The sequence below is a fragment of the Acomys russatus genome, chromosome 27, assembly GCF_903995435.1.
Source record: "Acomys russatus chromosome 27, mAcoRus1.1, whole genome shotgun sequence".
Classification (NCBI taxonomy): domain Eukaryota; kingdom Metazoa; phylum Chordata; class Mammalia; order Rodentia; family Muridae; genus Acomys; species Acomys russatus.
Genome location: NC_067163.1, coordinates 54,586,272 through 54,613,611, shown reverse-complemented (window position 1 = coordinate 54,613,611; position 27,340 = coordinate 54,586,272). Strand labels below are relative to the sequence as shown.

The 27,340-nt window shown below is 44.8% G+C and overlaps 1 protein-coding gene across 1 annotated transcript in view; it reads right to left on the bottom strand.

Moving 5' to 3' along the window:
* Sh2d4a (SH2 domain containing 4A) overlaps positions 1-9,914 on the bottom strand; it is a 58,483-nt gene extending 48,569 nt beyond the window's left edge. Inside the window, exon 1 of the mRNA XM_051169628.1 lies at positions 9,717-9,914. Coding sequence (XP_051025585.1) covers positions 9,717-9,897 — 181 coding nt within the window. The 5' untranslated portion in view covers positions 9,898-9,914. The remainder of the gene's footprint in view (positions 1-9,716) is intronic.
* Between the last annotated feature and the right edge of the window lie 17,426 nt (positions 9,915-27,340).

Genomic DNA, 27,340 nt, shown 5'->3' with positions numbered 1-27,340 from the left:
TGGTCCCTAAACTACAAGGGACAGATCTGGGATCCGTCATTGTGGTTCAAAGTTAGGTCTAGCCAATACCCTCAGACCAGCCATGGGTGCCGGTTTGAATAGTGATGTAGCATTTGCTGATCCATGCTGTATTCCTTAGAAATCCACACCGGGATTGCCTCTGGTCTCCTTATGCTAAGCAGAGGAGGCTTTCCAATTCAAGACTACATGTACCACTGGCCCAGTTCTGAGGGCTGCCTCAGGTTGAATTACAGAAGCAGGCTGGCTCACTTGAGCTCTGTTTTCGGCTCTTCTCCAACTAAATGAACCCCCGTCCCACCATGTCAGGAATTTCTAAGCAGAACTACTGAGGAGGGTGGGGCAGATTTGTACAGTCTTCACCACAGGACTTAACACTATCAGTCAAACAGAACTGCCCTGACCCGTTTTCACCTGTAGAGCCAGCCGTGGAACCCAGGTAATGGGGGGTAGGATGGGGGTGGAGGGTGGGAGATAGGGGGTGGGAGGTAATGGGGGGTGGGAGGGATGATGAAACTCAGTGTGCTCTGTTGGAGATGGGTCCCACTACCAATCCTCCCGAGACTTACAGTTTCAGGACATGGCAAATGTTTAATTAATTCTAGAAAGCTGCCATAAATTCACCTCTATCACACACTCCTGGTACCGACTCTGATATTTTAATTGTGCTCATCTCTCAACCTTCACTTAAGTAACCTCTGCTACTGTTTTTTTTTGACAATAGGAGGATGGCACCTAGGGCAGACGGTGGTAGGATGCCAAGAGAGGCAAATGCTCAGGGCCCAGAGGGTCATGGTTCTGTTGGTACACCATCTGAATGTCCCCTCAAACAGTAGGTGGCAGGCAGCAGCGTTGACACTAGGAGAAAAGGTCTTGCCCTGGGGTGGGTCACACAAAACCTAGAACTGCAGCTGAGCCATAGACAGTGCACAGGGACTGAAAACAGAGGACAGACAAGGAGAGAACAGGAGCTTAGAAAACTGAACCGCTGAGGGGATTAGGGGAGTACTGTTGCCGCAAAGAAACACTGGCAAGTAGTAAAAGGATTAGATTCAAAATGTCACACTTAGCCAGATGCTCAGCGCTGGCTTCTTGGCAGAAAGCCCTTGCCAGTGAGTGACCCGTGTTCTGCCTCCACATCTCCAGGAGCCCTTGAGTGAGCACAGAAAGCAAACAGAGGTTGGGACTGGCCAGGTGACCTTGGAAATGGCCCTATGCACATTATCACTGAAATCTCCGGCATAGCTGGACTCACAGAGAGAAGAAAGTCTGGAAGAGAACCTTGGAGAAACACAGGCTTCATCCAGGGCCAGAGGGAAAAAAAAAATCCACATTATATGTAAATAATGTGGAAGTGGAGAATTCCAGTTCCCCACATAACTTAGTAAGGTGGAAGGTGGCTGCGAAGTGCAAAGCCGCACAGATGAGAGGGAAGAGAAGAGTGGTGCTAAGTGATGCCGAGGGCATCAGGAATGACAGGCGCACAGAAGGAGGCAGGCGACTCAGAAACGTGAGACTGGCTTAGGCACCAGGTATGTGTTCTAATGGAGCCCATCAGTGACGAGAGAAGAGGGCCGGGCTGTCTGCTCAGCAAGCGTTCCCAGAGTACCTGCTACATTTCAGCACTGCACCAAGGGCCTCAGGGACAGAAAGAACAAAGTAAGAGCAAAGGCTCATGGGAGATCTCTTTATCTTGAGGAACAAGGGCAGGGCTTATGCACTGGCTACTGGGAGTCCAGAAGGTAAGGATACCCGCAAGGATCAAACAAGGGGAATGATGAACAGAAAGGCCGCAGAGGTTACAGAGGAGGCATTGGCTGGGGATGCAGATCAGCTGGTAGAGTGTGCACCTTCCAGGCATAAGACCCTGGATTCAGTTTCAAGCACAACCATAACATCAGGCATGGTGGTTCATGCCTGTACTCCCAGCACTGGGGAGGTGGACGCAGGAAAAGCAAAAGTTCAATGACATCCTTGGCTACTTAGGGGGTTGGAGTTCAACCTGAGACACGTGGGACTTTGTAAAGAAAGGACTGTGGAGCGCGCGGGGGTGGGGGGGGTAAGGGGGAGGGGGTGGCCTGTGGGGAGGGGGGAGGGGGGAGAAGGAAAGCAGAGAACAGGTATGAGCAGAGTCATGTGGTCCTTAACATTCCTCTTAGAAGAAAAGATATAAACTTAGAAATTCCAAATGCGACATGCAGAATACCTCTTTCACAGTTGAACACTAGCTGGTCATTCTGGATTTTCTGTCTACCTCACCTGGAAGTTGTACATACTCTCTTCAATCTGATGGAGATGGAGGAGGGGACCTTTGCAGAGCACCTCCACATAATTACAAGGTCTTTGGCTTCTCCAGACCTTCAACAGCGGCTATACAACTACAGGGCTCCTGATGACTGGTATCTCACAGGCTCTTACCAAATTCCTTTAAAACCAGCTTTTCTAGAACAGTCGGTCCATCCTGCTTGGGGGCTACATCATAAAGAACTGCTAAGCAGAGGCCTGTAGTCACCCCTGGCTCTTCAGAGAAGTGTTTTCTCTGGACTAAGAGACTTTTCCTACTCATAGGCAAACCTTGTAGTGAGGCAGCGCTGTAAATGGACTGGTGCATCTCTTTGTGAGGGAAATAGTTGGATGGCTCTGGTTTTATATTCCTGACTTCAACACCACTGTCCTTGGTGCTTCCCGTGTGATCCAGCAGGAACACAAACTTCCCGTGAGAAGTCAGGGATCATGAGAGTCGCCCTGTCCTGGGGCATTGGTGGTTGCTCACAATGCACTAATCATAATGTATAACCATGGGCTATTCCTAACCCTGCTTTACGGTGAGTCCATTGAGTGCCAGAGACAGCATTGCCCTAAGATGAGAAACCAGTGCACACTGAAAGAATTCAGTACTGCTCTGAGTGGCTCACAGAAGTGGGGCTCCTATCATAATGTAGGCAACCGTCCTGAGACTCTTCTACACATGGCCACCTCAGAGGCCCATGTACCTTTCACCACTATGACCTCTCTTCTAAGAGCCCTCATCCTCAAGTAGAAACCAAATGATGAGTGTCAGCTGCCAATGACCTCCAAGTCCTCATGCTAAGACCAATGTCCCTTCTGACTGGGGGGTGCCCATGCCACACTCCTCTTTATACACTGGCCCAGGATATTCTTAGCCATGTTCTGTGAGGCCATGGCGGCTCAGAGAAGCAAATTCCTCGGGATGACACAGCCTTTGCATACTGAGAGAGGAATTCAAAACTGATCTGTGAGACTGCAAAGCATGTGTTTAAAGAATGGTTCTAATGTGTGGTCCTAACTGAAACACAGAGAAGTTTGAAAAGACACCCAATAGGATTTCGGGTAAACTGGTTCACCTACATTATTAAGGTCGCATACTGTTTTCTCTCATTTCCTATGGTAAGACGGGGGTATGAACCAGCCAGATTTGTCTTCGTGTTCATTTTAATGAAGGTCAAGTCTAATTTCTATCAAGTTTCCTTCAAATTACTTGTTTTCCTCTTTTTTTCCCCTATAATTCCTAATTCTGTTAAATGTGCTGGAATTACTAACCCCCAAGTCGCTATTCAATTAAATAAAATCATATGCATATTTTAAAGACCAAAGAACAGAGAGAAAGTTGGGTAACATGCCTGACACCACAGTCCCAGGGAGTAAGTGGTGGAGAGACAAATGAGACTTTCAATCGAAAGAGGAAACAGAAGCAATAATCAAGAAAGGAGAGCGTGGGAGTTAAGGACACTGAGAGGGAGGCGAAACTCAGTTATTACCCAGAAGACACAGATTGCCAGGGAGCTCAAAGCTAGGCAGACAGGATGGTAAGGCAAGAGGTCAGGTCAGCCTGCTCAGAAAAGACTGAGGATTTAAGTGGACCCAGATTCAAATGCTGGCTCCAACTCTGATTCATACAAATTGTATCTTTTTGCTTGTTTCTCAATTTGCCAGAATAAAGAGAATAAAGGGAGTGAAGGGAATTAAGTGAAATGGCTTCGGTGCAAAGCTTAAGCCTGCCACATTGTAACAAGCCTGGTAGGGATAGGAAAGAGAAAAGAGAAAGTAGACTCTAGAAGATTTTGTGACTGGGCATAGGTGAGGGTCAGAGAGGCACCACCATGGCACCCAGCCCTCTGGCTTCAGTGACTAGGAAGAGAGCAGATCCCCCATGGCAAACAGGGTGACAGGCAGGACCAGGAGTTGATGAGGAACTGTGGGAAAAGTTAGGAAGAATTTTCCTTGCGGCAAGCTTGCAGGCCTCATGGGCCATCTGAACAGAAATCCTCATGAGGGAATGACAATCAGATTGAAGCTTGGTGAAAATCCTCTTGGCAATTTGGGTTTGAGTCACTGCTGGATAGAGGGGGAAAGACTCAGCTATTTGTCCAGCAAACATTTCCAGAGACCCCAGTGCATCCCAGCTCTGCTCTGTGGAAACAGAAGACTGGCTAAAGGAATGTGCCTTTGGTAACAATGAGAGGCCAGCAAGTAGCGTAGAATCCCAGTGTGGACTGCCTTAGTCATGGTTTTGCTGTGAAGAGACACCATGACCGAGGCAAGTCTTATAGAAGAGATCATTTAATTGGGGCTTGCTTACAGTTTCACAGGGTTAGTCCACTTTCAGCACGGTGGGGAGCATGGTGGCATGCCTGGTGCTGCTGCATCGTCATCCACAGGCAGACGGGAGTACAGGGCAATGCTGGGCCTGGCATGGGCTTTTAAGACCTTAAAGCCCACCCCAAGGTATACACCTCCTCCAGAAGAGAATGCTGAGAGAGACAGAGACAGAGAGACAGAGAGGCAAATTGACTAAAAGGAAAAAAAAAAAAAAAAAAAAGAACGAAGAGGGGCCACAGGTCTCCTAAGTCAGGCCCTATACTGGGCATAGTAACCCTTCAAACAGTTTTATTCCCTGTGACTAAGCATTCAAATGCATGAGCCTACAGGGGCCATTCTCACCCAAACCACCACCTATACCTCAAGGGCAGAAGAGGACACACCGTTCCCAACACACAGATCCTCTCCTGGGGTTTGGTCTCTCATCCTCTGCTTCATTAAAAGCCAATGAAACAAGCTCTGGGGAAGCCTCTGCTAAGTAACCGTGTCTTCTGCTTGTGTTAATGCGACAAAGCATACAGGAAAGGGGCCAGATTAACATTCTCGACACACGCAGGCACCTTTAGTAACTGCTCCTAAGCCACATACCACATTTGTTCATAGTTCCAGTTCGGGGAGACTCAAAATTGGGGACTATTCCAACTGCCGTTGTTTACCAGCTATTTGCTTAAGGCAAGTTAAGTAATGACTCTGACCTTCACTCTCCTCATCCATAAAATGTAAACAGTACTTCATGGCGCAGGCGTGGTTGTTCTTACTTAGTGAGATTGGATACTGAAGTGATGAGCTTAGTGTCTATATGAAACATAGCTGCCTTAAAACACCTTGGCTGGGGTTCCTAGTCTAGAGCAGAGAGCAGGACTGCCCCAATGGGAAGGAAAATGGAAGCCACATCCGTATCGATGACTTTTGTAATAGCCGCATTCTAACAACTAAGGAAACTGGCAGAATTTTACTGAAATAATGCATCCGACTTAAGATATCCAACAGTGAATATCTACGTCTACTTACTTTTTTTTTTTTTTTTTAATTTTTCTACTACCCAAGTCTTTGCAATCTGGTAGTTGATAACCTTTTCCTGTTAAGCACTGGAAATTAAACCCAATTTCTTCTCATTCTAGGTGAGCACTCTGAATACATTTCCATCCCCAGCCCCTTTTACTATAAAATATTTTTCCATTTGTGTGTGTGTGTGTGCAAAGAAAACGTATGTGATATATATTTGTACATGCATATAGGTTCTCTTGCACACATATATGCATGTTCATATGGACACCCAAGGTCGATGCCAGGAATTATCTTTTGTTTTTTTTTTTTTTGTTTTTTCTTTGATTTTTTTTTTTTTGTTTTGTTTTGGCTTTTTTGTTTGTTTGTTTTTTTTTTTTCAAGACAGGCTTTCTCTGTGTGGCCTTGACTGTCCTGGACTCACTTTGTAGGGCAGGCTGGCCTCGAACTCACAGAGCTCCACCTGCTTCCCAAGTGCTGACATTAAAGGGGTACACCACCACCACCTAGCCAATCATTTGGGTTTTTTAAATTTTATTTTTAATTTATATATTCATTTTACATCGCAATCATAGCCTCCTTCCTCCTCTCCTCCTGGTCTCTCTCTCCCCCATACCCCCTCCCCTTGTCCTTAGAAAAGGGGACCCACCAGCCCACCCTAGCACATCAATTCACATCAGGACTGAGCTCCTCCTCATCCACTGAGTCCAGGCTAGGCAGCCTGGTTATGAGGAAGTGATGGAAAGCAGACCACAGAGTGCATGTCACAGACAGCACCTGCTCAACTTACTGGGGGACCCACATGAAGATCACACTGCCCTTGGTTACATATGTGTAGGGGGCCTAGTCCGTGTACGCTCATTGGTTGATGCTTCTGTCTCTGTAAGCCCCCATGGATCAAGGTAAAATGTGGGGATCAGCCTTGAACTCACTGGCACTGGAGTCATCTTGAATGGATCTTCTATCTTATTCAATGAGACAGAGACTCAGTGAATGCCAGAGCTTTATCAGTAGAGTTAGTCTAGCTAGCTGGCTTACTTTGGGGATCTCCTGGCTTTGCCTTTCAAGGCTAGAATTACAGATGGGCTGACAAGGCCACCCAGAATTTACAGATTCTAGAGGTCTGAATTCAAGTCATCACAAGTGTGTAGTAAGTACCCTAACCACCAAGCCATCTCCCGGCCCACCTTATAGGAGGCAGGGTCTCACAAAGGTACCCAGGCTGGACTTAAACTCTAGGCAGGCCACCCTTCTTAGGCTCCCAGGAAGCTTCCATTACACATCTCTGCCACCAAGACCTCCATCACACATTTGTCCAACCTCAACGCCGAGTAGTAGTGGTCCAGCCATGTGTGGCTCTTTGCCAGAGTACTCAGTGATTTAGCTATCATTTAGCAAACACAGTCAGTCCCTAAGTCTCTCAGTGTTGCATGAGAACTCAGGGAGTTTGTTAAATCCCCGCTGCTGCTGAATAATTTCCCAGCCACTCCTGCATTTACCTCAAGATTCTAGAATTCCTGAGATACAAACTATACAGTGATGTTTAGTGATGTTGGCTGAAAACTCGCTATGGTGGTTTGTTTTTGTAGAGAGAAAAATGTTTAACATGATAAAGACAATGGTGTAAAGTAATCAGGGTGGGCATAGGACAGATGCAATAAAAAGGGCAACCCGAGTCGTGGCTGGGCTGAGAACTGTGAGCAGAAACAGCATGTAGGCAAGGTCAAGCCAGAGGCAAGGCTTGGGGGAAGGTTAAGACATATGTGCCAGAAAGGAGGCCGGGATGTGAGGATTACAGGCTTAGTGGGTCCATAGCACAAACAGGGCCCCTGGGCAGCCACTAAGCACTGTGATGCCACTTTGGACCCTCTATGGCACCAGCTCCAAAGGCTGGGCAGGAGTAAATATGAGAAACACTTGCTTTCTAGAAGTGGAATTTTTTTTCCTGCTCTCTGGTCATGAAAGGAACTGGTTTGATGCCCGTCGCCTTTCTCCAAGTGTTAACGGATGGAATGGGGTTATAATAAACATCCGATATGCAATATTGACAGATCCTTCGCTGCTTTATATCAGCATATTAACATGCTACTTCTACAACCATTTAGCTAAAAAGATGATGCAGATTTTCTGAAAAGTGTATTCAAAACTCTACAGAAAAGGATAAGCAAAGAAATTAAAAATAAGTGCCTTAAGTTATCACAAGGAAAACAACTCAGTAACTTTGACAAGCCCACCGTTTAACAAAAGATCTGGGAGCAAGCAAACCTCGGGTTTCAGCAGCCCCCAGAGTCACCCCACCATACCAACATATCAGGTTTTCAATGAGCACGGTGCCCTAGAGCAGCCCAGCTGTTTGATGAACTGTGTCTGGGGATACAAGGAGATGAACCAGTAAGCCAGTCCCAAGCGCTTCGTCTCACCTTTACTTCTCTTTTGTTGTTTTTGTTGTTAGGAAAAGTTATAATCTGGGTACTGCAATGTGAAACCTCACAGATCTGAGCATATGTACGGGGTATAACTTTCCATAGATAAGAGCACTTATGGGGGGGTTGCCTATAAAACTGGACAGTTAATACCAATACTGCACACATTTTGGGAGGATAAGACACAAGGTATGTGTTTCACACAGAGTCCAAAATAGCTATTACTCTGCTCTGTTGTTGTTTTCATTATATCCAGGACTTTTTGGTTATTGGTTTGTTGCTGTTGAGCTGGTACTTGGATTGACTCCTATGCTTCCTGTATGCTCATGCAAGCATCCACATACTGGTCTACATCACAGCCCTTAAATTGTGCATGTTATATAAGATAATAACAAGCAAAATGCTTATTATTTGTTTTTCTTATCAGTATATAGACCTCATTAAAAACAATTTTAGCTATAGTACGAGACAAAGGCTATTAAACTCATTTCCATATTGAATCTGTGTACAAGGCAAGCATGCCAGTGAGATTTATTGTCTCAACTTTAGAAATCCTAGGTGGTTTTATAAAATTTTACTTTTTCTTGATTAATAATAAGAAGAAGAAGAAGAAGGAAGGAAGAAGAGAAATTAAGTGTGAACAGCTAAGTAAATGACCTTGGAAACTGTGTGTGTGTGTGTGTGTGTGTGTGTGTGTGTGTGTGTGTGTGTATACTTGTGTGTATTTAGTTAGGATACTGATTCATGGCAGAGCCTAAGTGTGTGGAGGTGGGGCAGGGTATTAATGTGTACTTTCCATGCTTGCATATACTTAGGTCTTAATGAACGAAGAACTCCACCCCTGACGGTCTCAAAAGAGCTCTTTCAAACTCCCAGGGACTCATTCAGCTGGGAAGAAGCACATCTGAGAAGCATTCCACACTAAGCATTCGCATTTCGATTGGCTCTCCTTGAGCAGGTTCCACACATTTTGACGGGCATTCCTTTAAAATGATAACTTTAAAAAAAATCCCTGAGGTTGGCAGGATGTGGTAGCACGTGCCTTTAACCCCAGCGCTTGGGAGGCAGAGACAGATGAACCTCTGGGAGTTCAAGGGCATTATTGGTCTACAAAGCGAGTCCAGGATAGCCAAGGCTGTTACCCAGAGAAACCCTGTTTCAAAAAACAAAGCAAAAAAAAAAAAAAAAAAAAAAAAAAAAGTCCATAAAGTTGATAATGCATAATTACACTTGCTGTACATTGTCCATGGTGAAATGCTAAAGCCAATAAGGGGGGTAAAGCCCTTTTTTAATGTCCCTCAAGTCGGGGAGTTTGTTGTTTTTTTTTTTGGAGGTGCTGGGATGGAAATAAGAGCCTCCTATGTTAGGCAAGTGGTCTGTCATTGAGTTACACCCCCCTTCCGTAGCACTGACTTTACCACACCTTAAGAATAATCTGACAACATGCTTAAATGCTTAAACATAGACACTGCACGGTGAGTGTCCTGTGTGTTTCTGTGCATCAGGCACATGCCAACTTCCAGGTGACAAACCTGACATTTAGAATCTAGCTGCAAAATCACAGTTCCTAGCTGGCCAGTGTGACGGAGGCATGGCGCGCAGAGCAGACGTTCTGCTACCACATTCACGGCACTGACAAGGTAAGTTTACCTTTCTTTGGTCTGGATTTCACTGGTGAGGATTCCTTTCTTTCCATGGCTGCTTCTCTTTCTTTCCATCGTCGGATCTGTTCCTCTCTCATCTTGTAGAACAAGATCTGTTTCTGCTCCTCGCTGAGCTCTGCCAGCAGGTCAGGGTCTATGAACATATCCGACAGGATCTGTCTCAGCATCTTTGCCGGTCACAAGAACGTCTCTACCTGCAGCAGATGTTCCTGGAAAGGACTTGCAAGTTGGCTTCCAGCAGGCTAGCGCTCGGATGTCTCCAGACCTTCCCAGAGACTTGAGCAGCCTAGCAACGGCTCCTGCCGCAGGAACTCAGCGTGGATTCTGTCAAAACGCTGGTCAGAGAACACGGACCAACCTGCAAAGAGCAACAGTCCGACTCAGGCTGTAAAATGTGTGGGTTTTGAACAGGAGCAGGTTAGTTTAAAAAAGCCAGGAGGAAATAAAATACAGTTTTTCATTTCAAAGAGAAAGAGGGGAAAAGCCAACGTATGTTTATCTATGATTGTATATAACCTCTATTCCGTAATACTTTATCAGAAAAAAAAAAAAAAAAAAAAAACCCTAACTTTGTACAGGCTGGTCTCAGGGAAATAGAAATCTAACAGAGGTTTGTTTGGCCTCCTCCCAACTGAGCAAACACATTACTGCCTCAGTGCCTCCCAGCTGCCAAACAGCCTGGCTGAAAGGAATCAACAACAAAAACAATAACAAAGGGTCACGAGAGAAAATTAAAATCTCCTCCCCAGATGACTTATTCCAAAAGAAAACGTCCCCTCTGAGGTATTTTTAGAGGAGCAGAGTCATTCTCAGAGAAGCGAAAAGAAGGGATAAAGATGAGAGTGTGCTCTCTCTTTTTCCTTCTCTGCATGCACGCAACTGTAGGCTCCCTCCTTCACAAAGGGCATATCCAGACAACCCGGCAGAGCCCTGAGAACAGTGCAAGAGCAAAAGAGAACAAGAAGGAACATTCTAGAAGGTCACCATCTCTTAGGTGTCTCCTGTCCAGATAACCTAATTTAGTAAAACTTAAGTTTCAGGCCAGATTTCTGGGTGGTTTTATTGTTTGTAGATGTTGAACCTTCGGGCTCTGTGTATATGAAATATTTGTGTATTATATATTTACGCATTGTATCATACACATGTATGCCACAGGGGATAATATCAGGTGTCAGTCTTGGCCCTCCACCTTCTATGAGAGAAGGTCTCTCTTTTGTTCAGCACTGTGTAGACAGATTACACTAGATGACTAGAAAGTTCTAGAATTGGGTGTGGGGGATGCCTCCTGATTCTACCTCTCATCTCACCAGAGAGGCACTGGGATTAGATACCACTTTGTTTTTGTTTTTGTTTTATTTTGGTTTTTGTTTTTTTTTTTTGTTTTTCCAGGCAGGGTTTCTCTGTGTAGCCTTGGCTGTCCTGGACTCTCTTTGTAGACCAGGCTGGCCTCAAACACACAGAGATCCGCCTGCCTCTACCTTCTGAGTGCTGGGATTAAAGGCGTGCGCCACCACACCTGGCTTAGATAGCATTTCATATGGGATCCTAACACAGACCCTTATGCTTTATTTAAGCTTAGCACCATCTCCAAAACCCCAAACTCTCACACTTTTCTAATCAGAAAATATTATTATATATGTATATATGCATGTGTAGATGCATATATATCCACAATATAATATATTTTATATTTGGGAAAAATTTTAATTTGCTCCAAATGTCACAGGAATACAAAAGTCTTACTATGGTATTTGAGAATCATCTATATTCTAAAAGGTCAACTACAACTTTCATGCCTACAGTGCCTTAGTAGTCTTGCCTCTAGCCACGCTCATTCAAGCATCTTATTTCTCCATAGAAAGCTAAAGACAAACTGACCACAGTTAGTAGGCTACACCATAACCACAGTGGTCTTGATGCCCCCCCCCCCATTCCCTGTCTTTGTGAGCTCGAATCCCTTTTCTTTCCCTCCCTCCTCTGTTTCCTTGTAAAGTGGCTTCCTGAACACAGTCCTTTGAGACAAGCAGCACTAGTCATGAGGTGCACAGGACATCTGTAGTATCTGGGATCACTAACTCATTCACTGCACAGCAGGGCCCTGGAGCTACATGTACTGTTCCTCCCTGCGCCCTGTTTTCTCCACAGCATTTTAACTACTGGAATTCAAATGGAACATTATATTAAGAGGAAGGTTAAAGAGCATTAAAATCAATGCCACGACTGTAACTTGGCCAGGCATACTCCCCTAAGGGCCCCTGGTTAAGCTTCCATATTGCCTTGGGATGGTCTTCAAAGGGTTATACAGTGCCGAGTCAATGTCTTCCAATGTTTTGGTTCTGGCACATTCTTGTAGACAATTTTCTTAACCAAAATATTTTACTAACAACTTATTGGCCGAGCCTACATCAATTATAACCCAATTAACCAAAACAGTAGGAAAGGAATATTAATTGACACAACAACAAAACCTTAAGGATATCAGTCCCGAGGACTGATTCTTCGGTCAGGAGCTGCAGGATTTCTTCCACTGGAACTGGGGGTAACCAGACCCCAGAGCCTCAGCAGGAGCCGGAGCTCTGAAGCCTTCCCTCGAGTGGTTTTCTCTAGGAGCATCTTGAAGGGCAGCGATGAACAGCCAAATCTATCCCAAGTCTCCAATCCGCCCCCCCACCAGTTCTGGGCTCATTTATATATCTCCTCCCAGAGTTCATTCACGGGATCTTTTCAGATGGCAGCAATTAAGCTCCTGCACTAGGTGGTTGCTCTTCTAGTGAATTAACAACACCTGTTCTCTCATGAGACTGTTCGATCCCACACTTCGGATCCTAAAGAACAGGTTTTTCTCCTTCACAGTCTCAGTAAAGAGAGCAAACCAAGACCACACTAAAGGAAGGGTTTATACAAGATGTTCTTCTCCCACAGGAAGAATCTGATTCTTTGGCACATGGGACTCCAAGGTCCTGAGGTAAAGTAGTAAAGCAAACAAAGTGAATGACTCCTTGAAATTCCAGGAAGTGTACATAAATGGGCACATTCCATGACCTCAGTGGTTGACGCCCATAGAACAGGGTAGAAAATTAGCGACTGATGAGGTCTACACTATCCTCATATTTGGTAGAGTGAATAGTGTTGGAGGGTCAGAGGGAAAGCTGAAAATTAACTCCCTCAGAGAGCCAAGGGCACATTCCTCCCCTGGTCTGGCCCAGAAGGCTCTCTGATAGCAGAACTGACTCTTAAGTGGTTCCTATACTACCGTAAGTACTCAAGCACAAGTTCACTCACTTCATCCACCCCATCTCCAAGAGGTCAGTCCCATCTCACAGTGAGGAAGACAATGACACTTGGGAAGCCGTAAAGCATGGCAGTTACTGTAGCTGCTGCATAGACTAGCTGCTACAGGTTTACCCAGAGTCCAAAGTCAGGATGTGGCACCTCTTTGAAAATTTCAGAACAAAGACCAGAAAATGTCCCTGGGAAGAGGACTGCAGAGGCGGAGATACCTGAGCTAGTGCATGAGCCCTACCCCAGTCAAGGGTAGATAAGCTTAGAGAGGCCCCAGAAGAAAACATCCCACCCATGCCTTCAGAGCTGACGGCCACACTGGCCCAGTGGGGAGTTTGTCTTCCTCCTGTGCTCCACTTGCCAGATAATTTGTCTCCCCAATATTTCCTTGCATGGCCCTTCTGTCAAGAGGTGTGCAAACACTTGTTTTGCTTTGTGTAGCAACCAATGGGCTTCAAGCATTAAGGCTATTTGGTTTAGTTTTGTCGTCCTGTGGAGGAAACCACATGCTTTACCCATTTACCAAGGGGTAAAGCACATGCTAGGCAAATTCTCTGTTGCTGAGCTGCACACACACATACACACACACACACACACACACACACACACACACACACACACACACACACCCTGCCCCCAGCCCTATTTGAGACAGGGTCTAAGTTGCCTAGGCCAGTTTTGAACACACCGTAACCTATGCAGGCTTTCGGCTTCCCATGCTGGCTGCCTCTGTCTTTCCCATCATTGGGATTATAGGCCCTGACCACCTAGATCAATGTAATCACTCTTGAAGAAAAGACAGTGGCTCCTAATGGCCTCGGGGAAAACAAAGCAAACCCAGCTAACAAGCTGGACATTTGTGGATGCTGACTTGGCAGCTGGGCTGATTCACTCTGAATGACTCTCCTATAACCCCCTCCTCAAGGCTTTCCTATAGCAGACCCCAGAACAGCATGGATTCCCAGCTATGCCTCCAGCGAGCTGTGACTTTCGGAGGTCATTTCCCATCTTTGGACTCAGTTTCCCAATCCATAAAATTAATCCGGGAAAGCCTTGTAACCAGACGACTGTGAGATAAAAATCTACCTTGAAGTTATTGAGACAAGAACAGGAAGTAGAAACGAGGAAATGAACCGACCTGGGGTTTTCCTACTTTCACTCTGCCAGGACAATCACTGCTAACACGGATTCACCCAATGATGTTTGAGTCTCATACTGAGTGCAGTTACTCGAGACCCAACTCAAGGTGCAGCTCAGCACCTTGCTTTTCTTCTCCTGTGGCACTTTTCTTGAAAAAGACAAAGAACAAGCAACAAGCCCACACCTGTTGCTCACTCTAAAAATTTCTAAAGAGTCCCAAATTTGGTTAAGTTCCCAAGATGCCTGTAGATCTAGTCTGACACTCACAGTTTCCATTTTTATACAACATAATTGTGTTTTCATTAATATGGAGCCTAATAAATAAATAGCAATACCCTAGCTATAGCTCAATCTATCAAAAATAATATTGTGATATGTGTAGTAAGTATATCCCTACAGTTAAGAACCTAATTTAAATTCTATTTATCTTTTAAAGCATTTAGCTCTGTCTTCGGGCTTTGAGTTGTTTTATTCAAATTTGTCTTGTCCATTTATACGATGCTTTTGAGAATAAAATAAACAGCACAGTGGTGAGAGCACTTGGATGTTTTGCAAATGCTCTCAAGTAAAGTATTTCACATACGAGTGTACCTGGAAAAGTCCGTTTGTGACAAATCTTCGCCTATGTATATCCCTTCCACTTATTAAATTAAAAAGAATAAATAAACTGTTTCGTTGCACAGGCAAAGAGAAGCTTGTTGGAGAGCTCAGGAAAAGGCAATTCCCCCTGCTTCCCTGGGACCATAGCCAAAGGAGACATCTCTGAGAAAACCTACAAACAGCTGAATGACTCCACCTATAGGACCCAGAAACCCATATGGCTCACTTTTGTTAAAGAAAGTCCTGGCCCAGATTCTGGATCAAGCCTTGACAGAACTACAGAGAAGCAACAATGCCTGCAGCTCCCTGAACCACGTGAGGGCGCCCGCGGGAGGGTGTCCCTCCACCAGGAAGGCACTAATGGGGTTTTGCGTGGGCTGAAACCGGTTTCAGGACTCTCGGTCTAGAAGGTCTCCCGACCAGGAGAGCACACATGGCACAGGCTAGTGACTGGACCCTAGCTGATTTGCGAGTTGCTGTTGCTGGCATCCTGGCCCAGACTCTCGCAGGTGGCCTCCGCCGGCTCCACCAGTCCCAGGCTGGTGTAAACACTCACCGCGTGAGCATGCACACTGCCCGGACCACACAACTTCCCCCCGAAAGACGCCAAGCCGCCTCCGATTCTCCTCCTACAGGAGACTGTCAGTACATTGATCGCAAGACCTCTATGATCGGGGCAGCCACTTACCCAGCCCTGGCTGCAGACACCGGATACCTTACACCGGACACCAGACACCGGCGGCCGCTGTGGTCTCCGAGTCTGCAGGGCACCTGGGCTCGCCTTGCGCGCGGTGAAGGAGGGACCGAAGGGAAAAATAAGCAGCCTGGCCGCGGGGACCAGAGTTTCTTCCTGTCCTTGTCCCTGTCCCTGTCCCCTGTGTTTCTCCCTTCGCTCTAGAGATCCACCTTCTAGTTTCCACTTTTAGCTCACCCTTCTGCCTGGATCCATGCTCCAGTGTCCTCCTCACAGGCTCACCTACCTGCTCAGGACCCCGCGCAAGGTGGCTCAAGCCCCTGCCACCTCCTAATTGCCTGTAGCCGCAGCTGTGCAGGAAGGAAAGGGAGGAACAGGCACAGACCCAGGCACGCGGGCTAGCTGGACAAACACTTGGGCCCAGAAGGACACTGAGTGTCCAGCTCTCAGCCCTGGCCCGCCCCGCCGCGCCCACATGCCGGGGTGACTGACTGGGCGCTCCCTCCAGGCCCCACCCGAGTGCTGGAGACTCTCCAGCTCCACTAGGCAAGGCTTGGCTGCCTTGGTGCAGTGACACCAAGGCCACCAGCCCTTGGCTAATCTAGAGCTCTGTCTGAGGTGTGGGATAGTTCGCCTTGCCACCTCAGCGGGGGTCTGTGAGGCTTATTAATTACACAGTCTGGCCCCTTCCCTACTTGACTTGCTAGGAGGAGCCTGCGGAGGCGAGGCGGGCAGGCCCTTCTGGGAACCTGGGTCCTGCAGGCCAAGTTGGCTGCAGTTCTGCGCCTGCGTTTTCTACAGTTCACTTTTTCCTTTTCTTTTGTTGACATTAAGTAAATTATCAAGCTCTGAAGCGTTTGTTGCTCCAGGTGTGGCTTTACGGAGCATGATCAAGGAAGAGAAAGACTGGAATGCTGGAGGCTGCAGGCACTAGAGAGACAGGAGCAGCCAGGGAGAGAAACCTGAAGAAAGGGGGGAAAAAAAAGTTGGAAAAACCCTGTGACTAACAGAACTGGGCCAGGGTGGTGCTGGGCACAGCCGAAGCTTATGAACTCCTGGGAGGGGAGCTTAAGAGAGTGGAAAGGTGAAAAAGTGGACGGCCATTCCGTGGGAGAGGAACATTAGGGATGTTCATTAGGAACATTAGGAAAACAGGGCTGGGTGCCCGGAGGGACCCCCAGACTGTGCTGGAAAGAAGTACTATAGCCAGAAGCATGGTGTGACTTCATACGCCCTACCTAATCCATTTAGGAGCCTGATGAACTGGAGTTAGATGTTGCTTATCTTAGGCTTTCTCAACTGCTCAAAATTCTGAGATGGAAAACCTTAAGGCAGGAGCCAGGTCCTACATGGTCACGAAACAAGACTCCGCTGTTTAGGAATTGTGCTTGAGAGCCAAGCAGGCAAGAATTCCCGATCTCTACTGCACATGGCCAGTGAGGTGCTTTAGACCGGTGTGCCCTCTTCTGCCTAGTGACTGTCCCTGCTCAGTAAGTGTCCTCACACTCCCTGGGCGAAAGTTAAGGAGCTACAGCAGTGGCCCATCGGCCAGCTAAAAGTCCCGCGAGACACTGATGCTATCATCAGTTTCTCTCTTCCCTATTCATGTTGTCCCAACAAGCCCTTCTTAATAACAGCTCTTCCCTCCCTCCCCCCACGCCCGCTTTACTATTCGCCATACAGTTTCCCAATCAGGGTAGTCGCAGTGCCCCGCCCATTCAGTTACCATGAGAGTGAAGTGTGATAAGACAGGCAAAGTGCTCAGAGCATGGCTGGCTAATATGTTCGAAATCTTACTGCATGCCAGGGGCTATGGAACAGACAGAGGATCTTACACAGAGTGTTCAGAGCTGTCCTGCAGCATTCAAACACGTTAGCTCATGTTGCTTCACAACGGATATTATGATTTCACATTCCTACCGTCTTACACCGAGGCTAGGAATTGTTGTCTCCCACCTGACCTGGATCCTAGGCTATCCCTGGGCACCGTAAAGCATGCAAATCCTGGCTGTGCAAGGGTTGCTCTGTGTGCCCAGTAGGACACGATGGGATACCATTTCGAAGATTAGTGTGTGGTAGTGGCAAAGATTTGTTATCATCGCAGCACTCAGGGTGCTGAACCAGAAAGAGCGCAGTTCAAGGCCAAGGTGAGCTACTTAGTTTCAGGCCAGCCTGGCTTCAATAGTGAGAACGTATCTCAGAACGACAGTGAAAGGGGACCGTCTGTAGCTCTGTCTTAGTCTGTAACTCTTGGTTCTTCTACACCATCCCTTTCTTTCTCCCTGTGTCTCCCATACCCTTAAAACATTCATGCTGAGAGATAAGAATTTCCATATCAAGTGACCCATTGGCGAGATCCACCTAGAGACTCCGGAAGCCTCACAAATTAGCTTGGAAGATGTTGAGCTGTCCCCAAGCTGTGTGGAAATTGCAATACTGGCCTGGAGCTTCACTGAAAATACATGAGGTTAAGCCACCCTCAAACTCCTCATCTTTATACTTAAAAGACAGGCCATTTGTACTGTAGTAAGCAACAGATGGGAGGTGGTTTCTTGCAAAGAAGTAGATAGCCAATGCACCCTCTCTCTGCTCTTGCTTTTAAGCCAAATTTAATTAGCATTCATGTATAGACCTGGATAACTTATTTAAACACTGAGCCCAAACCTAAGCCCAGAACTGAAAAATAAAACACTGAATGGTCCTGGCATTTGCATGTCAAACAAATACTTCAGGCCATCCAGTCAAAGGAAAGGTGGCAGAGCCTACTCTCAGAGTCCGTGTCCCAGGTTGTGTGTGAAAGGCTGTCAAGTTGTTTCTTGTCCACGAATAATCAACCCACCTCTGACCCACCACTCTGTTGCTGAAACATTTTCAATGCTCACCCTCTCTGCCGGCCAAAGAATTAAGAGCAAACTGCTGGCCAACTTTCAGCAGCCAGGATAACCCAACAGTGAGCTCCTTCAGCTTTATCGCCTTGTCGCTGGATATTCTACCTTCATGTAATCCGGTACGTTCCAAGCCTTAAACCTACAGGCCCTGCAGTGTCACACTGGGTCTATTGTCTAAAACGCCTCACTCCACAGCTCACCCTAGGAAAACTTCACCTTCCCCGCCCCCCGAAAGTGTCAGCCTTTAGGACATTGTTTTGCTTGCCTCTCTTCCTCCCACTCAGAACACAGTACTTATTGCACCCACGAGTGTCAAATTTAGCAACCAACACACCTGGGAAACAGTTCATGGATACCTGGGAGGGGCTGGACATTGTGGTGCCAACTGAGGGACAACACAGTCCATGGCTTAGACTTCGGATACTATGGCAGGGCCACACGCAGTGCCTACTTGCAGCTTTCAGGCCCCCCTTTTGAAATCATGGCTGTAATCAATGCCACGGTGGCAAGGGCTAATTCCTAGGTTAAACATTGGTATCCACAAATTGGCTGCTGAATGAATGCCAGACCAAATGAACACAACCTGTACAAAAACAGGGTAATGGTTTACTCAACTCAGACCCTCACTGCCTCCTCCTATACAGGAGCCCCTCTCCTGTGCTTGTAACAATGTCTCCTCTCTGACATTTGTATTTGGGTGAGGAACCTCCCTGCTCAGGACCACAATGTACAGCACCCAACACAGCACAGGTGTAAGTGTGAAGAGTTAGACATATAGGTTATGGTGTGTAAGGTGACCCCCCTGAAGTTGTGCAAAATAGAAGCCCTGTTGCTTCCAGGAAGATAAGAAAAACCATTGGCTGCTGTTCTAAATTGAGCCATGTATGTTTAAGTTCCACAGAAAATAAAACTTATCTTTTCATTATAAAACATAACATTAAGGCACACTGATAATACTTTCCTAGCATGTTGTATTATAAGCATTAGAAACTTAGACAACTTTTGGGAACTCTTTAAGAAGTGAGTTATGCCTATCCCAGAGTGAATGTAAGGTAGACAGGAAAGAAAGCTACTACGCATTTAAAGTTTCCTGAAAAAGGATCAACTCTTAAAATAAATCTTAATCATTTCATCAGTCTGAAATAAGATAATGAAAACTGTTTCGAGCTTCCTGTCTGCAGTCAGATGTCATGCTGTGTTACTTTAGTCCCTTTGTGATGACTGTCCCTCATCTGTGTTGTGAAGAGCAAGATCAACTCTCTGCCTTTCATCCGCTTTTGAAGTCAACTGACGATTTCTTTTTCCATGAGCTCCCTTTACATACTTGTCTTCTCAAGCATTCATCCTCATTTGTCAGAGTCCACACCTGGTGTCTTGTGCCCCGGAAATGGCCTGTGACCTAGAACTGCTGAGCTGAGGCTTAAGCTTAGAATTAGACAATAACCCACATGATAAGAAATATCGTCTAAGCCAAGTGTGGTGGTGCACACCTTTAATCCCAGCACTTGGGAGGCAGAGGCAGGTGGGTAGCTATGAGTTCCAGGCCAGCCTGGTCTACAAAGTAAGTCCAGGACAACCAAGGCTACACAGAGAAATCCTGCCTCAAAAAAGTAAACAAACAAACAAACAAACAAAAAAAAAACAAATAAGAAAATAAATATCTTCTAATAGCCTCTGGTAACCATTGCTTTTTATACCCCAAAGTTGTGGTAAATGATCAGAAGCTAGCTCTCTTTCTAGTCCCCTGGCACCCTCCAGTCTTCTCAGATTGGTAAAATATAATACCTTCTACCAGATTCATAACTGAGTCCAAATAACCTAACTCCACTTGGGCATGCAGTCTTTGCAAAAAAGCACACAAATTCATTGTCTTAGGGTTACTGTTGCTGTGATGAAACACCATGACGGAAAAAGCAAGTTGAGGAGGGAAGGGTTTGTTTGGCTTACACTTCCAGATCACTGTTCATCATCAAAAGAAGTCAGGACAGGAACTCAAACAGGATCCTGATCTGACGCAGGAGCCGATGCAGAAGCCATGGAGGAGTGCTGCTTACAGGCTTGCTCCCCAGGACTTGCTCAGCCTGCCTCTCATAGAACGTAGGACCACCAGCTCAGGGATGGCACCACAATACAATGAACTCCGTATTCCCCATCAGTCATTAAGTAAGAAGGTGCCTGGCAGCCGGATCACATGGAGGCACTTTTCTCAACTGAGGTTCCTTTCTTTCAGGCAGCTCCAACTGTGTCAACCAACTAGTACATTTGTATTAGTTTTATGCTGGGATTAATGTAAAGGAATACACTAGTGATTCTTAAATGATGCTTAAAACAACTCAGGAGAACCTCTCTTTAAAGCTCTTTGCACCCCTCTATCCCATGCCCCAAGCAGTTCTTATTTGGTTGGGCACAGACATCAGCATTTTCTCTTGTCCATGAAGATGCCGGTCTAGCCAAGCTTGAGAACCGATAAAATTCAGGGCCAGCAAGTTGTCTCAGTGGGTTAAGGCACTTCCCACACAAGCATGGGGCCCTGAGGTTGATCCCTCCAAACCCATGTAAAAGTACATGGAGAAACAGGCTACCAAGAAGAGACTTGATACCCTGTGAGCATATACAGGGGGAGGAGGTCCCCCTCAGTCACAGTCATAAGGGAGGGGAGTAAGGGGAAAATGGGAGGGAGGGAGGAATGGGAAGATACAAGGAATGGGATAACCATTGTGATGTAATATGAATAAATTAATAATATATATATTTTAAAAGTACATGGAGAAAAATGACTCTACAGTGTTACCTTCTAACCTCCACAGGCACACTGTGGCTCAAGTGCACCCCCAGTCATACATACACATGTGCCCACAAACACAATCACAACAAATATTTTTTTTTAAGAATTTAAATGAAAGATTTAGAAGCAGATAATTTCGAAGAGGTAGTAATAAACTTTATTAAAATATGTAAGGCTTCATGCTCATCTAGATTCTGGTCCTCAGACACATTTCCCAGCTCCATCTGGGACGGATGCCCCTCCACGCAGCCTAGTGTATCGTAAAGTGGGAACCAGATGATAGCCAAAGGCAGGATCTGGCTCTCTAAAGGTGCCCACTGCTGTACATTCTGACACGTTCCCTTCCTGGAGATGACACTCCAATGCTCCCTCTGACTCTATAACCGAGGAAAGCACTTCCTGAGGGCACACACTCATGTCCACATTTACTTCCTGTCTTTCCTGAAGCTCTCTGACAGTCCGTCTTTTAGGACACCCATGGTTCCCAACAAACCATCCTCTCAGATAATCATTTGCCTGAGCACTCGTGTCTTCCTGAATATTAAAGTTCTTTCTGCCTGTGAGAAAAGACAAATTTATTCTGCCTCCACACATGTGTTCAAGGAGAAAGAACCATCCTATGGCTTCTGTGGAAAGAACCTTTGTTTAATCAAGTTGGAGCTGGAGTTGGGTTTTACTGGCATGTTGGTATTTAAAAGACAAGGGGGCATGTGTGCACCATACACATAGGCCTCTGGTAAGAGAGGCCAGCCGATAAATGATAGATCATGCTCTGGATATGGAGAAATATAGACTCTTGAGCCCTTGGAAATAGCAATCTGTCTCCGTGTAGAGTGTGTGCAGCCACACTCCTCAACCCTAAATAAGGAAAAGAACCCACCATACCTTTGCAAGATATCATTAAAGGAGGAGACATTTTACAACTTTAGGGCTAGGAAGAATCTAGACATTATCTAGACTTCTTTTACAGATGAAAAAAGTACAAAGGAAAAATAGGCTTAAATATCACCAAGTTAGTAGGTAAATTATACACAAATGAAAATATTTGGGGCTCCTATCACATAGCTTTGACAAAGCTGTCACTCTGTTAGGCTGTTCATCCCCTCATTGAACTCAGGAGGCAGACTGAAGATTATACCATCTCATCTCATTTCCAACACAAAGCACTACTGGACATGTTCTCCCCACCCCCAACCTCTTTCTTCCACCTCCCTTGAGACAGAATGTCACATGTAGCATAGTCTAGATACAAACTCATATTCTTCTTGCCTCATCCCCCAAGTGCCGGGATATTAAAAGCATGTACCACCATGCCCAGATCTACTTCCATCTCTTCATAAGGCAGTTGGGAGACACATCCGGAGCTTCAAGGTTGGCTGAATGTTTGTAGGCTGCACTCGTGTCTAGGCCCCTAGTTGCAGATCTGCCAGTCAGCCACCCAGCTTTGGAGGTCTTCCTGGAAAAGACAAAAGGCCAGGCTGTGACTTCTCAATATGACAAACAAATAAGGTTAACCACCTGTCAATTCCAAGTGTGCCCCTGGGTCACCTTCTAAACTATAAGAACTATAAGGAAAACAGAAGTTCGGATAAAACAGTGAGGGACAGAAGGATTGACAGCAGAAAGGTGAAGAGAACGGAGGATATTTGCAAAAAAAGAAAAAATGTTCAGGGTAGTTGGCTTTTGTAAGCCAGCTTCACTTTACTCTTATGGCACTCTTGGGGTGCCTTGGATGCAGACTTCTTTCTTGCAGAGAGATTCACACATAAAGAATCTATCTTGAGAGTTCTTGGTGGGAGAATAGAGGGTCTGTTTGACACTCAATGGAAAACAATGCCTGATAGTTTTGTTGTTTCATGAGCAACACATCTACTTCAGCTAATGAAAAAGCCTAGGACCTCATATTTTAATACATTTTAATTTCTCTTTTAAAAATAACAACTTCCTCGTTGAACTGCAAAGGAAGAACTTATCACTAAAACCTTAGACATGTAAAGATCACACATGTTTTTGCAGTTATTAAAGTGATCTGTATAGACAACAGCATTAGTCCACACATACTAACTTGGCAAGGTACTTTGAAATGTGGATTTTTGTTTTAAACTGAAAAGAGAACACGTAGGTACAAAGGAATTCAAGAATTCCCCTGGGTTAACCCAAGAGTTTGGACCATGGTAGGACAAAGGCTAAGTCTAAGACTTCTAACATTGCTTCCGGCTCATTCCAGTGCCCCGCCCTACAAAACTCCCTTATTCTTTCATGTTAAACTTGGTATATCAAGAAGGGTAGATATGAGACACGACAACACAGCTGTAATTTAAGGGCTGTGATGGTCGAAGGAAGATGATAGCAAGATGGAAGCCAGCCTGGGCTACACAGTTAGAGTCTGTCTTAAAAAAAATAAAAAAAGAAAAGAAAAGAAAAGAAAAGAGAAAGAAAGGAAGGAAGGAAGAAAGGAAGAAAGAAAGAAAGAAAGAGTTACAGATATAGCTGAGGAATGCATGTTTGTCTAGCATATTCAACATGTACAATAGTTCAACCCCCCCACACACATACACACAGACAGAGACAGAGACATAGAGAGAGAGAGAGAGAGAGAGAGAGAGAGAGAGAGAGAGAGAGAGAGAGAGAGAGAGACAGAGACAGAGACAGAGAGAGACAGAGAGCATGGATTGGCCTCACTAGGTTTGTATTGCTGGAGTCCAACTTAGAGCAGGTCATAGAGAAAGCTTTTAGTCGAGTTTGCTGAATTAATTAATCTAAACTTGGCCTAGCCCTAGAGAAATACTGCCTCCTGGAATGGTCTAGACAAGCTCAGTTTTTATAAATTAAATCCTCGTAGCTGGAGACATTATTGATATTCTTTGTGGAATTATCTTAAACCAAGGAATGTTTCTGCAGCTCGAGTATTCTGAAATAGGGTGCACTGTGTATGAGTGGTGGGGGAACCTTCTAGAGATTGCACTAGCAGCCCACCATAGTCTTATACTTCTACTTCTATTTTCTATTAAAGCTTTAAAAATATACATTATTATAAAAATTATGAATAAAAATTTTATTTGTTTCTGAATGACAATTCTAACTATGTGTAAGCTTGTATAGTCTTTGAGCCTGGTTAATTTTAGTATATGCTGAATGTTCTTTTTGGTTTGGTTTTGTTTTGCTTTTGGTATTTGCAATTTTCACAATTTTTCAAATTAACATTCATTCCATGAACAATATTTTATCTATACGATGTGAGCGACACATTTTTAAATACAAATACTGCTTTGAATACAGCCTTTCTAGAATTATAACACAATTATCATTTCCATGATTAGTGTTATGATTGTAATTATATATTGTAAGTTGTTAGTCAACAGTTTCATTGTTCTTGGTTTCCCAGATAATTGTAAATTACACCCTTTGTGTGTTGTATTTGCATTGTATCCCTCGCGTGGCAACCAAAAGGCACATAGAGCAAAGATGAGTTCCTGTGTGTAGGCAAAGAAGGCAGAGTTCTTTTGAGGCTGCTCTCACTGTGACTCTGAATGCTGGGAGAGGATGTCCCATTACTTCCTCTTGATCCAACTTAACAGTATTGACCACAATTCTGTTTTATTTAATGCCTCCTACTTCTTCTTAAGAGTTATGTATCTATCTCTTTAACCTACATATTTTTGTTAGTAGAAAAAATAGACAAAATTGGCATCAGTGTTTCGAATTTTCTCCTTCTACACAACAGACAACCTCTGGGTGTGTAGCTTCCACTGATAAAGTAAAAGGGAAATGGATATAGTACGTGCCTATTATATCTGAGTGTGAATAATGAGTCAGTCCCTGATAACCATGAATTGACTACACAAAAGGAGGAAGTGTCATGAATAAAAATCATTGCAATAATTTTTAATAAGTGGAACATGTAAACACTGTACAGGGTCCAGAGTCAAAGCAATGGGGGGTTAAGGGGAACACTTCAGATCACTCTCGAGGAGGAATTTGATTGAATGGGGCAGAAATAAGAAGCAAAATTATTCCCAGCAAAGAGATTCTAAAAGCAAAGGCTTGGTGTATGAAAGACAGCTCTTTATTGGAGAATTGATATCCAAAGGTTAAGACAGATGTGGGGACTTTGAGACTAGACTGAGATGAGCCAAGGGTGTAGACCTGAGATAAGGTTTCTTCATCAATTGTTGGTGACTTTTAGTAAAGATGCCAAGCATGGTTAATATGACGGTATATGGGCAGGAAGTGAGACCAAACGCAGGGTGAGCTTGCAAAGCCAGTAGAAAGATGAGCATGAGTTAACATAGCAGGAACAGAAAGGTGAGGACATATGTGGAAGTCACTGATGGAAAGAAATGTGTGCTTCAGTAATAGTTACAAGTGGAGAAAGAAGGCCAGTAGGAGAAGGAACACAGACGTGATTTTAACTCACATATGTAAGTTAAAATAGTTGAGAACTCTTGAACACCATTCTATAACTGCCTTCTTTTCCAACCATTTGGCCTCAAGGAAGCCATTGAAGGCATGACACAGGAAGTGGCCAGTGACCAACAAGAATTATTTCCCCCTTTCTCTGCATGAAGTTCTGACTTCTTTGTTGGTTTGTAAGATCCTTTCTTCCACAGCTTCATAGCAAGCTAAACAACCTGGGCCAAGTCTACTGTTCATTTCGTTAAGCAATCAATGGAAGACTCCATTGTCATCCAGCTCAGCCATCCCAACAGCCCAAGCATGGAGCATCTTTGTAAATCCTAGGAAATCCTACACTCAAAAATTTCAAACCTCACAAAGGCTGTTATGCTGGGAGACCAACAGAGAGTGCTCCTGACTCAGCAATTCTTGGCCTTCACTTTGGTTATATGATATACTTGTTTGAATTTATCTTAGCATCTATGAATAACCCTCTACACCAAACCTCCCAATAGAGTATGTTCTGGAAGGAAATCTGCCTTGAACACCAATCTTTGTCAAATTTATTATATATGGTAAATCTCTGTGGTTAACACAATTTCTTTAGACTTTTTAATTCATTTAAAAGCTCTTTGTCCTATATCTTATTGGCAAGAGAAGAATTGGAAACTATGAGACAGAGTCATAGAGGTGTCTGGTGTTTTCTGTGACTCTGAACACATTACATTTTAAGGCTCTAGGGCATTAGAAACACTCTCTTCACTGCAAGTTTCTCTTTCTCAGGGCTGGGGAGAGGGCTCAGTGAGTAAAGATAAAAATCAAATGTTATTATTGTGATTGGGTATGTATGGCATAGTGTACCTGTGTGCATGTGTGTGTTTGTGTATAATGTGTGCCTGCATGTGGGCATTGTGCATGTGTACTGGGGTGTGTGTGTGTGTGCTTGTGCATGTATGTCATTGTTTACACATGTGTGGAAACCAGAGGTTGATGCTGGGTATCTTCCTTTACCATTGTCCACCTTATATTTTGATGCATGATTTGTGTTCACCAACTGGCCAGACTCTAGCCTATAAGCTCCATGGAGTTTCCTTTTTTCTTTATCTCCCCTATAAATCTTGTTATAGACACGCAGTACCACGTCTGGCTTTTACATAGGTATCCTTAGTTCTTGGGCTTTCATTTTACAAGCACTTTACAAACTGACCCGTCTCCATGGCCTCCTTAAAATAGGTTTAGTTTAAACAGATTTTAATTCTCATTACACCTAATGGCACAATTTAATAAACAACAGAATGCAGAATGTCAGGATATTGAGTGTTTCCATTTGTAATGACTTTTCTGTAATCCAGAATCTCTGAGTATGTTAATGTGCAAATAACTCAGGAATCATTGAAATCCACATTATCATTCCGAGCTTGGGCCATCAGACTTAAATCAGGAAGTAGTTTGGACATTAAGGTAGCAGGTTGCTAAGTCAGTTATTTATTCTCTGTTTTGTCTACAAGGTTTAGGTGGTTAACAGTTGAAATAAAACTCAAGCAAACTCCCTGCTTACTCATTCTGTGTAGCTCATGAATACTAGGCACTTGTCATCCAGAGTTTGCTTTGAGTTTCATCACCGTCTTAGGGTTTCTATTGCTGTGAAGAGACACCCTGACAAAGGCAACTCTAACAAAGGAAAACATTTAATTGGGCCTGACTTACACTTCAGAGCCTTAATTCATTATCCTCATGGTAGGAAGGACAGCTGCACACAGACAGATGTGCTGGAGAGGTAGCCGTGACTTCTGCATCTAGATGGGCAGGCAGCAGAAAGAAAGAAT